Consider the following 16,872-nt stretch of genomic DNA (forward strand, 5'->3'; position numbering starts at 1 on the left):
ATGCTGGTCTTGGAAGGCAGCTTCACACTGGTGCCAACTCAAATGCTGACTAACTGGAACTTAAGGCAGAGGACACTGAGCCAAGCAGGCATAAGTTATGTTAGGTGACTTTATCACAAGAGCAGGAGCAGTAGCATGAATGTGAGATTTTGGCTGGGGAGGGGGGGGGATGACTGCGTGATGAAAGGCGATCATACAGGAATTCGGAACATTCCTCGTTTCTTCATGTGCATCTTTTACAAAATTATATTTTTAATAAAATTGGTTTCACAAGCCCTCTTTTATGTTTCTGTCTTAGCCACCAGGAAGGGGCTAAATCCATCTCTGTTGCAGCTCTTTTTTAAAAAAAGTATTCATTTGAGGCTTATCAGAGGCTGAAGATTGTTGCCCTAACAACACCCTCCTCTCCTGTTGGCCCCTTTTCTGTTTACTTATGATAACACATTCTACCACCATCTTTTACAAAATTATATTTTTAATAAAATTGGTTTCACAAGCCCTCTTTTATGTTTCTGTCTTAGCCACCAGGAAGGGGCTAAATCCATCTCTGTTGCAGCTCTTTTTAAAAAAGCCTTATTCATTTGAGGCTTATCAGAGGCTGGTTGCCATAACAACACCCTGCTCTCCTGTTGGCCCCTTTTCTGTTGACTTATGATAACACATTCTACCACCACCTCTGCTGACACCCAGTTACCAACACCAAGGGGATGTAGGAGTGACCCCCGCCCCCCCCCCCCAGCTATAGGTCCTTTCCGCATTTGCCGGCCACTCTGGATTTTCTCAGTGTTCGAGTTGAGACAGTTTAACTCCAGGGCAAAACAGCATCCAAATAACCTGAGGCAACAGCAGGCTGAAACCAAGGCTAATCATTGAGGGTAGGTAATGTAATGCAGAGTGGGGGGGAAACCGAGAATAAACAGGAGGTTCAACTTGATTTTAGTGTAGAATTGCTTGGGGGACACCATGGTGAACATGGATTAAAAGGAGAGTGCAGAAAAAGCCATAGAGTTCACGCCAGTTATTCCTACGGCAACTGTAGGTTTTCGTCTGTTCAATCTAGCAATCTTTGTGGTAACCGTAGTCCAGGGTGGGTAGGATAAAGGTGTGAAGCTAGAGATATTTAATAGAGTTCTCAGTGCTGGGAAACTTCACACTTGCTATTCTCCCCGCCACACACATTCCCCCATACCAACAAACGTAAGTGAGATAAGGGTTAAGGACACTTGCTATTCTCCCCGCCACACACATATCCCCATACCAACAAACTTAAGTGAGATAAGGGTTGAGGCTATAATCAATTATCTTGTCCTAACAGCCTGAGGACTGAACTCCATCCCTATCAAGGACTGAGTTGAAAGCAGCTGTGGAGGTGGAGCACTGGACTGCTTGGGGGGCCATATGTTAAAAACTGGGTAGCCAACAGTAGCCTGTGGGATCTGAAGGGCTCTAGGAAATATGTTTTTATCCATTCAGCCAGAACATTCTTGTGCTGCTTTTCTGCTAAACGTAAGGACTCGTGGCTTACAAATTATAAATCCATAGACAATCTAAAAATATATATAATCACTCAATCCAAATACATCAAGAAATCTGTTCCTACAAAGCTCAAACTAACCCCCAGTCCTTTCTTGATAGCACTCAGATCTCAAAATCAAAATCTTATTCCAGTAAGTATTAAAAAACCTCTGCAGCAGAAAAGTACTGCACCACACAAAACCCTTTCCAGCTGAGACAAAACAGACCAGCTGGCAATCTGCAGGCCAAGGTAATCCTATCCTCTCCCTTCCCCATCCCCTTTATACCGTCTCCAAGCAGGGGGTAGAATGAATAGCTGGCAATCTACAGGCCAAGGTGGCAGCAACTGCCCCCTATCTCAGTAGGGAGCAGGAGCATTTCCTTAATTAACAGCAGACGACAATTAATAGCAGTGAGCAATACTTTTTAAAAGTACTTGAATAGAGAGAGATTTTTTAGACTTTCATCCATTCTGTTAATAAGCACTGGCACTGAAGGGCCACAAAATGCCATAGAGGGACTTGTGGAGAAAAGTAAGGAGCTTGGAGCTGATGGGCATTTCCCCGCCCTCCAAAGTGAAAGCAGGGCAGGCTCACACTGGGCAGACCCTTTCAGCCCCTGACTTCTTATCTGCCCAGCTAGAAGAAGTGCTTTCTTTGTAGGCCTTTTAAAAGCAGTTGCAGCAACAGCAGCTCAGGGGAAGGGATCGGGATGGGAGTGATGCAATGATTCCTTGATGGCTAAACTAGAGGAGATGCTGAGGTGGGCAAATGAATCTGCCTAGAGATGGGGGAAGGGGTCCAAAGGCCCACACTGTCTTCCTGATATAAATCCCATTCATGACTGTAGCCCTAGTATCACATGGCTTTTTTTACATGCACGTTCAATGATCCCCAACATAGCCTTCTTTGGTGATCAAAGAAACCCTTTTTTTTCCACCAGCAGAAAAGCTGATTGGATCCAACCCACAGTATAAGTTAGGGAATGATCATTCCTGAAATCATCTTGCTCCCCAAACCCAGCCCTTTAAAGTTTGATATAAGCATTTGCATCTGACACCATAAACAATTTAAAAATATATATTTATTATTGATCTTTTTAAAAGCCATTCAAGTATATTTAGGGCATACAGCAGCATCTCTCTTCCGTGGTTCTCATGATTCTGATAAATTGAAAATGAACATGTTGGACAGCCACAATGAGAGAAACACACTTTTGGTAGGATCCATTTGTGGAACCTCAGGCACACCCACCTTTATGGTCCCCTTTCTGCATCCTACAAGTTCTGTAGTAGTGGCATAGTATTTTAAAGGATTTAAAAAACAATAAAATCCAGGCCTTAATGCCCAGCCCCAGGTAGCTGTAGGAGCTCTAATTTGTTAAAATCTTCATTACTGCCTGTTTTAAGCTGGTCTTCTTTTAAAAGTGGCAACTCAACCAGAGCTGTTTCCAACATTCACTTTTGTTTTGTTTCAGTAAATGTTGCATAATCTGTTTTGACATAATTTTGGGACAACACTCTCTTCCTCCTCATTATTCAATAGTATTGTTTGAGTTACTGGAAATGGTCTTTCCAAAACTCAAAAATGATGCAGGATATCATCTGCTGTACATAATAAGTACAGTTTGGGTCCAAGCAATCCTTGATTACTTCTGGACAGCCATCCCTTTTTAGCTATTTTCCTCAGCAACAATATAAGAAATTAGAACTTCCCTCAAGGCCTTGATTTTATAAAATAGTTCAAATCAATTACTTTGGGCTTGTGGTTGCTTTAAGGCTTATCTGTAACATTTTGAAACCTGGGGGATACAGATCTTGCCCACAACTCTAAGGGGGGGGGATTGGGGTGTATTTATCTCAATGGACTCCAGATGTCTGACACTAACTATACAATTCAGGACATGATGCATCGAAGCAACTTGAATACAAGTTCAGTAGCCTGCTGGGTATCCCCCTTTCCGGGAATCTGATGCTGCAGTCCAGCCCCCATCAGTTCTGAGAATGGCCTGCACAACAGCTCCCCCACTGACCCATTCAGTCTCATGCAGTCTTTTCTTTAGCTCTTCTTCTACTCCCTGGACACAGAAAAGAAAGAGAAAAAGACACATTGAGTGGGGGAGAAAGATTATACACAAATCAGACTAGAAAGTGCTGGGATTAATCCACCAGTCTTCTGGACTGGTACAAGGTAGCTTTAGATGTCCATATACAGTAGCCTTCCCATGTTTGTTCTCTACTTCAAGAACATACAAAGTTGACCCCAAATATGGAGGTTCTATTGATGTTAATGGAGCCATCTTCTTCCATGGACTTAGTCTTACCCTTTTAAAAGGCTGTCTAGGCCAATAGATCTGGCCCCACTGGTGGACCTCCTGATGGCACTGGTTATTTCTGGCCACTGTGTGACACAGAGTGTTGGACGGGATGGGCCTTTGGCCTGATCCAACATTGGCGTCTCTTACGTTCTTATGTTCTTAATAGCCACCAACGTGAATTATATACATTATAATGCACTCAGGGAAGTATCACTTGTCAGAAATATTGAGGCAAGTTAGCAATCTAGTGCTGAATTCTAGTTCTGACTTATGTTTTAGAAGTTTATCTGTAGTTTATCCATATTACCTTAAAAGTGGACAATGTCTAGCCAACCATCAAATAGCCCATGACCACAGATGATGCTTCCACAAGGGTCATGCAGTATTCAAATTGCTACCCACATTGTCTGTTGATCTGGACAAACCAACCTTTTCCAGATCCAACTCCAGTTCAGTAACGTTAGGGAACAACTGATTGTGAACTCGGGGTGCTTCCACAGCCTTTTTAACATCATAGCCAAACCAAAGGGAATGTATGATTGCCTACACAAAGACAAAAGCCCAATATCAGCAACGTGTCTAATGTTTCTGGAGAGGTTTAATCATATTTTTATTTGTTTAACATGACAGTACAAACCACAGTACAAACATGGCAGGGTATTCCAAATATCTGAGGCAAGTTAGAACAAAACAGAAGAATAAGAAATTACGAACATTGCCATGACCAGTCTGGCTGTGTTCTGTATTATCCCCTTATTCACTTTCTGGTTATTTGTTTAGCCTCATGGATCAGAAAAAATAAGTACAAATGTAAACAAAATGTTAAAGTTCTAGTATCCTGCATCCTTGACCTTTGGTTGCAAAGTAAATTCAGAACTGTTTTGATTTCCAAGGGTTATATAAGAAACGTGGGAACCCACAAGGACTTGTGGGAGGCATCTAACTTCTCGTCCCCCTAATATTTCCTCCTTGGCTTCCCTGAAAGCCCCACAGCCTCTCTCCTTTTCCTGTCTCCTCCTCTCCTGCTAGGGTTGCCAACCTGGAGGTGTCTTGGAATCACAATAGATTTCCCAAATACAGAGATCAGTTGCCAGCTCCAAGTTGGGAAATTTCTGGGGATTTTGGGGCATTCTGGGGGTAGGTGCGACGTCGCATGACGTCCCGGATGTGATGCTGTCACCCGGAAGTGACATCATTGTGTCGGAAGCATCTCACAGGGACACTCTGGTATTTGGGTAAAACACTATGGTTTTTTTGCCTTCAAACCACAGAGTTTGACCACATATCAGAGTGTCCCTGCACGACATCCCTGATGTGATGATGTCACTTCTGGGTGGCATCATCATGTCGGGGACATCCCTGTTTAGGGGTGGGGTTTCCCCAAAGGCCAGCTCATCCACGTCAGGGAGAAGACCCTGAAATCAGGGGATCCCCCACCCAGACCTGGGGGCTGGCAAGCCTACATTTTCTCCAGGGGAACTGATCTCTGTCATCTGGAGAGCAGTTGTAATTCCAGGTGATCTGGCAGTCATAACACTAGTTCCCCTGGAGGGAATGGCTGCTTTGCAGGATAGAGTCTATGGCATTATATTCCTCTGAGGTCCCTCCCCTCCATAAACCCCACCCCCAGGCTCCACTCCCCCAGTTCTCCAGGAATTTCCTAACCTGAAGTCGGCAACCCTCTCTCTTTCTCACCCAACAGCCAACCTACCTTTATCTGCCCCTCTGTCTTCTCCTCTTCTCCACCCGCCCACCTGGGCAGCATCTACCTAGGAAAAGTATGGCCCAGTTGTGTGGTGACAGCCACTGGGCCAGGGCCACTTGCATGATAGGGAACCTTGTGCGGGTTGTCACTTTCCCCTGTATCCCCCTCCCCACACTATTTCCTCTTTCCCAACCTCTTGCAATCCCCATGTCCTCTCCCCTTTCCCTTCCTCATTCTCTCCTCAGTCATTCACCAAACTACCTTTTTTTTTGCTCCCATCTTCAGCTATACTTATTATTTATTTATTTCAGTTCCATATCCCATCCAGGTCTTAAAGCCAATAGGCTGTTCGACCAGAAAAAGACAGCAATATAAGATTATTGCTGTTCAGTAGTCATTAAAAACAAATGACGCTTAACTGCAGCAACTATATATTTACACACATCGATTTTATACCAAAATCCAGATCTGCTAATAGAGCCATTATTTGATCGTTAGAAGGGCAAACAGGCTTCTTATTCAGATGAGGATTCTCTTCTCCTACATTCCGTAATTTATTTCATTTATACCCCACCTTTCTCCATAGTGGAGACCAAAGCTGCTCGTACCATCCTCGTCTCCTCCTTTTTATCTGCACAACAGTGGGGTAGGTTAGTCTGAAAGTTATATGACTGGTCCAAAGTCACCCAATGACCTTCCACAGCAAAATGGGGATTCTAACCTGGTTCCCTCTTCTATTTGCTCTGCTCCCTTTCCCAGTTTCTCAGTAGCCTGCATTTGTGTGATACATATAATGTGTATTACCACATCAAGTCAGATGAGCCCCAACATTAATTCTGATTTCAACCAGCCTGTTTAGCATCTGTCAGTCCATCAAGCACAACCTACCAATGCTGTTGCTGTGGTAATTTTTGTCCCTCCAGAGGCACCAACCACCATCTTGACATTGTTATTTTGATCCACCAAAATGGCTGGACACATGGAAGAAAGAGGCCGTTTACCTGTTTGGGAAATAGACAGGGGGGTATTAGACAGAAATGTGGTTTGGGAAGCAGGCAGAGGGTGTTAGACAGAAATGCAGTTCTACTGTTCCACCTCACAGGCACAAAACTCCAATTTATTTATTGAAACAATGTTTATCCCACAACTTTGAACCTAAAAAGGCTCTCGAGATGGCTCCATTATCAGCATAAAAAACTAATAAAATCATAGGTAAACAGTAAAAAAAAAACTTATAGCCAATAAAATAGTAGCTTAAAAGGCTGAAGGATAGTGAGAACAATAATTATGGTATAAGCTGTTATGTATGTGGGCCACCACCAGGGGCCCACGGCACAGGCAAGAGCTTGGATCCTGGATCCCCCAGCCCCAACCAATAGCTACTTTGGCGGGACATTCAAACCCTCCAATGGGAATGGGGGGTACTGGGTGGATATGTATATAGTTGGCCCTGTCGGGCCGTTAGTCTTTGTCTGTGTTAAGTACAATAAACGTGTGCTAAAGCATGTCGTCGTCTGAGTCCTCCATGCTGCGAACCCAGTACTTTTAATAAGCAAAACCAGGTAGTTAAAAAAAATCAACTAAATTCCTGCAAGGAGGGGTGGGACATTTTCTGCTGGAAGTAAACAGACCAGCCACCAGGCAAATACTTCCTCTGATACTCCTTCTCTTCCTTTCCTTATGAGACAATAGTTGCAGGACATGGGAACGCCCTCCCTCCATCAATCACGGACCACACCAATTACCCTTATCTGCATTCTCTTCCCCTTTCTCCCAGCCTGAGGGAAAAAAATGTTTTGCATTCTATTCAAGCATTCAGTTCAAGCTTCTAGCCAGCCTTGTAATTGCAGCCTGTATCTTTCCCAAACTCCTGTGCATTTCTGCTTGCATCACACTTGCTCCTTCTCATTCCTGGCACATGTAAAGTGACACGCTGTTTCTCCAGAGCTTGACATGGGTTATTCTCTCAGCCTTGGCATTGTGCTAGCTACTACTCTATACAGCCTTACTGTACTTTATGACTTATTGGCGGCCTAGAACTTAAAGACCCTGGGCCTGATTATTTGGATTTCTGCTTGGAAAAAAAGCTACAAGAGCTGACCTCTTCTTTTGCTCTCTCCTTTTAGCATCTTTCCTTTCCTTTCCTGAATGATACACACACTGTGGTGGAGGGGTATTTGGAAAACATGCCTTTGAATGTGTGCATTCTGATATATGTAGTACTATTTCGGCATGCCAATAGTTGTTCTGTTGGCTTAAATGTACTAATTATTTACCTCATTTGGAAAGGTGGCTAGCAACTATCTCAGACAAACAATAATCAGATGCACAAAACCTAACTTTATTGACAGTAATTAGCCACATAGCTAAAGGGAGCTTCCATGTTCAGAAGCAGACTACTTCTGATTGCCTGTTTTGGGGGACAAGCAATAAAGGAAGGCTATCTCCGTCTCACTATGGACTAGACTGACCATGGGTCTGACCCAGCACTGAAATTAACATCTGACAGCAGGGTCAGCAGCGTAATTAGTCAAAAAGTCAGGAGAACACCAAAGCCACTCCCAATTACTACAATCCCTGTAGTTACCCAGCAGGTGATGTAACCAGATTCCTACTCATCATAGGGACCTGTGAGTACCTATGCAAAGGGACAAAGAGACGCACAGAAAGCTGAAAGCCACATAGGAGCAAAGAAGCCATCTTGAGAAGTGTTACCTGGGACAATGAAGTTGGCTGTTGAAGGTGGAACCCCAAAACCATTAATAATTAGAGGGGAGCTGAAGTCATCCATCTCATCATTAAATATAATTCCAGTCACATTGGAACGGACATCTGACCCAAAGCTAAAACATGTCAAGAAAAACATGTCAAACCCATAACAGGATCAGACGATGGTGGATTCATCCGCACATCACTAGATATTGTGTTATAGCAAATATTCTCAGCTGTATTTTCCAGTGCAGACAAGCCAAATCAATGGTCAATGATAGCTATAGTGCAACACTACTGCAATCTCCAATAATGTGTAGATGCAGCTTGTAGCAGCAGAAGCTTCAGGAGAGTCACCCTGCACTGAAAGCCTGATGTAAAAAATCCATGAGAGTGTTCATGCAGGCAATATATTTGTTCAGCACTCAACAAAGAGTAGCAGTGCGGGTGGCCTCACAGCACTGTAGTCAGCTGTCTTCCAGCATTTTTCTTTCAACATGTACCCATAACTAGACAAAGCATACATGTGACAAATGTGTGTCTTAGGCTAGTGCATGCACCAGGCAGCTGTGATTAGTTACCACTCCCTATCATGGGAAACAGGTTTGCTGTTATTTTACACATGATACAGTTCTGACCCCAAATTCTATGGAAAACACACAAATGAAACTAATTTGGATCTGAAGAAGTGTGCATGTACACGAAAACTTATAACTTGAATAAAACATAGTTGGTCTCAAAGGTACCACAAGACTAAAACTTTGCTCTGCTGCTTCAGACCAACAGGGCTACTGATCTGAATCTATTATTTGTCTATGTGTACTTTAAAGCACTTCTTGCTTTCCTTGGTTTATTTTATTTATTTATTTCAATTTATATTAATGTGAATGTAAGACTTAAGCGGGCCAGAATGCTAAATTGCATTACAAATGCTTCTATTCAACTCCCTGCTTCTGCTTTAACTTATCCGTCACCCAAGGATCAGACATTAAGATTAATAGGCTCAATTAAACTTTATATACATAAATAGTCTCTGTCCCACAACTGCAAGATGTGACTGGGTGCCTTGACCACTTGCAGGGCCAGCCCACCCACTAGGCAGACATAGGAAAAATTAAAATAATAATTTTAAATATCTCAAAATAAAACCACTTTACAAACCAAATGGCTAATATCCATTTGGTATCCAGAGTGGAACAATTGGTGTGCAGGTCAATCATGCTTACATCGGAATGCCTCACCATCATTTTTATCTTTATGACATTGGCAATAAACTCTGCCATTTGTAAAGGAATACAATTATCTCGATCTGCTAGTAGTAACACCAACTTATCCTGACCCTTCCTGGGAACTGAGATACAACACTCATAAAACATATTTTACTCTTGTCCTCGAGTCTGTCTCATGGACTGGAATGTGGGACAAATCTGCAATGAACCTACAGTCACAGGAGGAGACTCTTCTTGCACTATAGGGAATACCAATGAACTGACCTACTAAAACTGTAACCTACAGAATATCTAGGCGTGCCTTAGTGAAAGCTTTCCTGTACCCATAATTCATTATGCCAGTAAAGTATGCAGGAAGAGTCAGTGGAGAAGGAAGTAAGTGCCTGTAAAGGAGGGTTGTGCTCAAGTTTCCTACTAATCCAAAAGCAGTGTGAGCACACTGGTCGTAACAATTTTTGTTTTAGTAAAAGTTTGCCCGCATCCACTAGGCATACATATGCAATTGCCTACGGCACCAGTGGTGGAATGGTGTCAACTAGACCTGTTGCCCCCCCCCCACACTGCCTGCAGTGATGGGATCTGCCCCAGTAAGCAGCAGCCCTGGAGGTGCCCCCAGCCCCACTGGGCATCCACAAGGAGCCCACTCCTTCCCTTCCTCCATGACATGGGAGAAGGAGGGTGCTGCAGTGTGATGGTGGGGGTGAGCGGCAGCTTCCCACCTCACCATATCTTAGTGTAGTATGGGGCAACGGGGTAGGATGGTGGTGGCTCCCCAATGGTGGGCGAGCAGGAAGCCATTAGGACACCAAAAATCTGTGAGCATGAGCACAAGAAAGTGTTCCTGACAAATTTTATAAAAGAATTAGACTTGTAAGAACATCTGGATTTGCATTTAGAGATTTACTTCCTGCCTTTGATCTGAGTATTTTGGCCCTAATTCTTCAAGAATCTACCCCAATCTGCTCAGTCGCCAAATGCAACCCTACCTCTGCTACCACATGAAGAATTCTGACTCTACAAGTGGTTGGATCTAAACTAAGTTTTCCGCTACTGAAAGGGGAAGTATAATTTTTACCAATTCCCCTTTCATGCGGCAGGCTGCCAATTTGTCCTCCCTGCTATTCCTGAGGGTCCCCTGTCTCCCAAGAGCAGCATTTCAGGGAGGTCAATGGGCTGCAGCAGGAGTGGGGGGAGGGAAAAGAAAAAGGTTCCTTCCATTCGCAGACAATATCTGGCTCAAGCCCAAGATGTGGAAGCAAATTACCCCTAAAAGACTTACCACCACCCTCTTATGTACCTTTATTACCTGCACACACAAAAAAGAAATTCTGTAGGTAAAGCTTTTTTCTCCAGCATGGAACTGCTGTTACAGAAACCCTTCAGCAATTAAAGGCACAGGAGTCTTGCAAAAAATGCTATCCCTCTCTTGACTAAATTTATACCAAAAGAAGAAAGACCACCAGATCTGTTCTATCCTAACATGATTTTTGCTTTAAGGAAGAACCTATACCCAGAGAGTTTTCCCCAATACTTGATCTATGTGAGAAGCACTGTGCAGGAAAGGTGGGTTATAAATCGGAAATAATAAATAAATAAATAAATACACCTGTCAAAAGTTTGCCTTGTTCTAGAATCTGATGTAGTCATCCTTAACCTCAGCCTCATTCTTTGCTACCAAGGCATTTTTCTAGTCCATGAGAAGAAGGGGAAATGTTGGATTTACCATGAAAGTTCATTCTCCTCCTCAGCAGATGGGTGATATCCAGGAGTGATTAGTCCTCCCACTTTGCTTCAGAAGCAGGGTTATGCTAATAACTCAGTGCTTGGTCCCTTCCCATGGGAGAAGCTGCCTTACCCACCCCACTCCCAGTATCAAACTGCCATACAACTTGGAATCCAAGAAATCATTAACAACTATTTATAAACGTGCTTGGGTATATTATCATGAAACACAAGGCCACCCTCAGGAATCCTATTATTTTGAACTATTGGCTCTGGGTCCCTTTCCCAGGTGAGGCAGTCATTGGGCGCATCTGGATAACCGCCATCTCATAAGGAGAATGAATCTTCCCAAGAACTCCAGTGATCCTTTCTCCTTTAGCGATCAAGGTTATTCAGGAGTGAGATACAAAAACAGCAGCATGGCCCTTCTGGAAGGCATACCTTGTGGCAAAAAAGTCACCAATGACTGATCTCCCCCCCCCCCCCAATGAAGGCAACGCTAGAAGAGCAGCAAACAGCCATATCAATTGAGTTGGACATGTAGTTACTTAAAGAAAGGATGTCCAAAATGATGGCTGCCTGAAACTTGGAACCAAGAATCTTAAAGGATGTTAACATGCCAGGAGCCTTTGTAAATGCTCCAAGAGCTGTGTACAAATCCCAGGAGTGAACAAACAGGATTCAGCAGAGAAGCTACCATAAGGAAACATCTTGAGCGAGGATAATCAGATCAAAATCTTTTCATTACCTAGGTTGATGGCCATGGCCACTGTTTAACATTTCTGTGTCATTGAGCTTTGCTAGCTTCCTCATGACAACCATGTTGTTCTGTTGAACTTGGAATTACCTGCCCGTACAGTCAAGATCCTACGGGTATTTCTACTATGAAGTAAATCCCATTCATGCTTCTCTCTCCCACCTCCATTTTATCTATCTAACTTTTGATTTTATCTTTCAGAGGGACTATGTGCTGGTCTGAACAGACAAGACCACATCGAAGTACAGATAACAGAGGACAAGATCCAGGTCACTGTTTCATGAAACAGTGTCTCACCTTTGCTGGACAGAATGTCTCACTCCCACACAGACCAGCAGCTGTACTTGTGTGGAAATCACAATACCAGGGCAGATTTGGCTGAGCCACCAGGACTTGGATGAGTGGGTGAAGCGCACAGCCTCAAGTAGTTCTTATCTCTATCTTACAAGCTACATACCGGTACTTACCATGGTATTTGGTTAGCCCACACATCTCAGTGCTGTGGCTGAACTGCATTGCCCCCAGAATGGCTGCTCACCCTGAATGGATTATTCAGAAAAGATGGCTCCACTGCCAGTGAAAAGGACAAAGTTCTCTGGCTTGGATGTGTGTGTAACCCCTCACTTCAGGGCTAAAAATCTAGAAGAACTGTCCACGAGGGGGCTGAATAGCTCTGAGGTATAATAAAACAGTTGCCCTCTAAGGGAAAAAAATCTGGCTGAAAGGGAGGATTTTTAATTCAGATGCAAGCTGGCATAAGCCTGTATGTCCATCGTTTCAGACTACTGCAAAAGAGGGTATATCAGTGAGCCACCACACACTTGATGAAGCCTGAGAAGAGCCACATTGGAGAAAAAGAAGCGAGCTGTTCCACATTGGAGAAAAAGAAGCGAGCTGTTCAGTATTTCAAAAGACTCTGAGTGCAGAAAATCCCTGCCTTTGGGACTCAGCCTGAGGGAGTTCTGGAATCATTCATGCTGTATGTTTACTGTACTCTAAAATGAAGGAAACCATTCATTCATTTGAGATGTATCCCTACTGCCTATTGCTCTTATAAATGCCCACTAGTCTACAGCGTCGTAAAAGAGACAAGGTGGGATCACTGTGTCACAATACAGTCACCCCACATTTGGTTGCTGGACAAACATTTACGTAACTTGAAATTTCACAAAGTAAGTTTACATTTGCAGTTCCTTCGATGCTCCTTCTGCTCTTTTTTGGGTGGGGGGAACAAGTCAGGCTCTCTTCTTATGTGTCACCAAGTGGGCATGTGGCAGGAGCTTCCCCATGGAGATCAGAGGGAGCCCTCAAAGAGCCTGATTTCCATGTAAGGGCAACCAGCAGAGCCAGAGCCAGGATTTCTTACTTTGGGGGGCTTATAAATAAGTCGGGGGCACTGTGTCAGGAGCGACAAGAGAATAAAAGTTTTTAAAAAGCAACAAGAGAGAGAGAAAGCTGGAGTAGGGAGCAGACGTGCCCTGTGGCGTGCCTCGCCTGCAGCCACCCAGAGGTACACTGCCAGCAGGCAGGGCAGGGCAATGGTGCAGTGCAGCTGTGGGACGTGAGAAAAATCAAATAAACCAGCTAGATGGGAAGTCGGGAGGCCTGGGCAGTAAATTGGGGGGGCGGTCCCGAGATACCCCACTGTAGCTATGGGCCTGGCAACCAGTGTTCCAGATGAGCTACTAATACAAGAGCCAACATGGTGCATCGGTTAGAGTGCTGGACTAGGATTTGGGAGACCCCCGGTTCAAATCTCCACTCTGCCATGGTAAGTCCTTCAGGTCCCCAATGGGGAGAAATTCAGGATATAAATACTTCAATAAACAACAACAAAAGAAAGGAAACGTTTCCCGGAGCTGGAGCTCTGAAATTCTTGTTGCTTTGAAGCAGACAGAAGTGGAAAGGTGTGAGTATACCTGTGCAAGCTGCACACACCATCCCATTGGAATGGACCAAGCATCAACTCTCTAGCCTTTGAAGCTGAGTGAAAGAAATGGCCCACTCTTGGATCACTTCCGCCAAAGGAGAACATGGCAGTCTAAAGTAAGTCTCTCCCTCAACCCACTTGGGTTGACATCAAGCTGGCAAGAGTTATACTTAACCAACTGAAGGCAGTAGAGTCCCTACATGGAAGTAACGTTTGAGCTCATACTATTGGTTGATGGTGCTGGTGGCGGACACAGCACTGCCATCATCAGCCACAACGGAGAGGTGGGATGTACCGGCATTATCTGGAGCGTAGTACTCCGGCTCATAGTATCCAGTTGCATGGGTAGAATTGTCAGTGATCTTGGCCCTCAGGCTAGCCGCAAAGGACTCTGATGTCATGTTGCGGATCACCTGGAGGAAAAGGGAAAAGGGGGGAAAAACCCACAGAGTAAGATAGAGCTGAAAAGTGTACAGAAAAGGGCAACTAGTACAAAGCGTTGGGAGCACTTTATCTGTGAGGAAAAAGCTGTTTAACTTGGAGAAGAAGATGATTACAGATAACACAAGAAGAGCCCAGCTGGATCTTATCAAAAGATCATTAAATGCCAACATCCTTGTCCCCAGTAGGCAGCCAGACAACTCCTGGAAGCTCACAGGAAGGGCATATTGTAACAGGCATACTCTGTTGTCTGTCCCCAGCATCCAGTAACCAGAGGGAGGAGCTTACAGTAGATTACAAAGGTATTCATGCAGATAAAATAAAGATAACATAGTTCTCAGGGTGTTTCCACAGAGAGGTTTTTCTCTAGAGCACTTTTTTTGAGAGTTCACACCATGCCGTGCTGTAACTGTGCTCCCCACCAGTTCCACATCCTCAATACCTTTCTTCCCAAATGTGCTTTGTTCCAATCTTTTTGGAAAGAGCACAGTCCAAATGCATTAGCACACCATCTGGACAGTTCCTGCTCAGTGCCGGCTCGCTCACTAGCCATTCTCCTAGAGCGCCCCGGCCCTTAGGGGTGCCAAACTGCACCCACCCCCTGCCAAAAGCACCCCTGCTGGCTCTGACAGGGGTGCACGGGGGGGGGGGGGGGCCAGAAGGGATCCTCGCCTAGGGTGCAAAATATGCTGGGGCCGGCCCTGTTCCTGCTCACATCAGTGATCTTTTTCTGCTGGTATCCCTTTATGGCTGCCATTTTTAATACCACACCACTGGAAGGCTTTTGGGGGGGGGGATCTTAAAAAAATCCACACCATTTTATTGGCTACAGCAATTACTGCTTTAAAAAAAATCCTGCAGAAAGCCCTCTGGGTGTGTCGGGAGGAAAAATACTGGGCATGCCCACCAGGGGCTGCTGGAGGGTGTGGGAACTCCTGGGTGGAAGCACTCTGTTGTGAGTGTGCATGCCTCTGCATTCACAGCAGCATTTAAAGGAACATGGAGGCTTGTCAGATACTGGAAGCTAAGCAGGGACGACCCTGGCAAGGACTTGGAAGGGAGACCTCTAAAGAATACCAGGCCTGGGATACAGAGGCAGGCAATAGTAAGCCACCTCTCTGAAATGTCCAAGCCCCACTAGGGGTCGCCAGAAGTCAACCGTGACTTCCAGGCGTGCGCGCACATGCACACACACAAAACAAGCAAATAAATAAAAAGAACACAGAGGATTCTTGCCAAGTGGAAGCAGCCTCACTGCATTACAGACTTGTCTGTTATCTACCCCAGAGATGTTGACAAACGCTGGGTCTCCCAGTAAAGTCCTCTTTGCATAGGCAAACCGGAAAGCCTCCACAATGCGGTGATAAGTCAAGCCCTTTTCCTTCAGAGTCTTGATACTGTTGCTGGAGAAATTAAATCCTGGCACAGAGACAAAGGCTGGGCATTAGACGTAAAAATAGACATGTTCATAGCCTCAACTGTGCAGACTAGCACTTGAGCCAAACTGGACACTTAGCGTAACACTGCAGTTAGCAGGTCAGGCTTCCCCCATCAGTAACAGAAGTTGTTTCATCAGTCAGGTTAGAAGGTGAAAGCCAGTACAGCATATAACATTGGGTTTAAGAAGGGAAGCAGGGGGAATCCCCGATGTCTCAACTTACTTACCTGTCCCCAGGTGTTGGGGGAAAGTACGATCAAAACTAGATTTTATTAAACATCAAAGAAGAAAAGGGGACAGATCAGGCTAGGTTTTGCAAAGGAATGTTTTGCCTCACTAACTTTTGGGAACTCCTTGAAGTTATCAGTGCTCAGGTGGGTACAGGTGAGGGTGACCTGGGTTCAAATCCCTGGCCAGCTATCAAGCCCTCAGAAAAGTTCCAGGAAAAATTTCTCAACCAAAACAAAAGACCTTCCTCAACCTTGAAGGATTGTTGAGAAAACAGCAAAGGAGGCAAGGACTCCCACCACCCACTGTTGCAATGGTGTGGAATGCAAATGCCACCAGTTCATGCTTGTTTTTGAAAGAGATTTAAGTCAGCTGGCTCTGTGCTGCACGCTACTTTCTTTTGAACAAAGGGATTTGAATCATCCTCATCCTGAACACCTTAAGAGGGCTCTTTTGGGGCAAGCATTTGATCTTCCCAAGAACTGCTGGTATCTTTAACCAAGCTCTTGCCAGTTCCCTCATCACTGTCTGACTGCAGGGATGGAAAGCAAACCAGCACAACTGTTTTCAGGAAAGATGCAAAGATAACTTAAAATGAGCCCTGCTGGATTAGAGCAGGAGTCCCTCTAGACAGGCTAGAGTTTCTAACAGCAGCCTTTGAGCTTCCCACTCAGCCGCTTGCCATCAGCACCTGTTGTTCACAGGCACCTTGCTTCTGAACATGGAGATTCCATGTAGCTATAATAGATCAGAACAGAGTCTTCCTGTTCCACATTATGCTTCCTTTGTATGGAAAGGGAGTTCTTCACATTTTCAGCCAGTATAATAAAGCAGATAAGTTTGGCTTGAGCCTCCCCCCAGTCAATCAAAAGTAATCCCTAA

General features: G+C 44.6%; 1 protein-coding gene across 1 annotated transcript in view; it reads right to left on the bottom strand.

Moving 5' to 3' along the window:
• Positions 1-3,353: 3,353 nt before the first annotated feature.
• Positions 3,354-16,872, bottom strand: part of GGT1 (gamma-glutamyltransferase 1) — a 31,790-nt gene continuing 18,271 nt past the window's right edge. Inside the window, exons 8-13 of the mRNA XM_015416708.1 lie at positions 15,607-15,743; positions 14,109-14,296; positions 8,252-8,379; positions 6,425-6,537; positions 4,261-4,374; positions 3,354-3,591 (exon numbers count right to left, since the gene is read on the bottom strand). Of these exons, the coding sequence (XP_015272194.1) occupies positions 3,448-3,591; positions 4,261-4,374; positions 6,425-6,537; positions 8,252-8,379; positions 14,109-14,296; positions 15,607-15,743 (824 nt within the window). The 3' untranslated portion in view covers positions 3,354-3,447. The remainder of the gene's footprint in view (positions 3,592-4,260; positions 4,375-6,424; positions 6,538-8,251; positions 8,380-14,108; positions 14,297-15,606; positions 15,744-16,872) is intronic.

The sequence above is a fragment of the Gekko japonicus genome, unplaced genomic scaffold, assembly GCF_001447785.1.
Source record: "Gekko japonicus isolate JY-2015 unplaced genomic scaffold, Gekko_japonicus_V1.1 scaffold16, whole genome shotgun sequence".
NCBI classification, from domain to species: Eukaryota; Metazoa; Chordata; class Lepidosauria; order Squamata; family Gekkonidae; genus Gekko; species Gekko japonicus.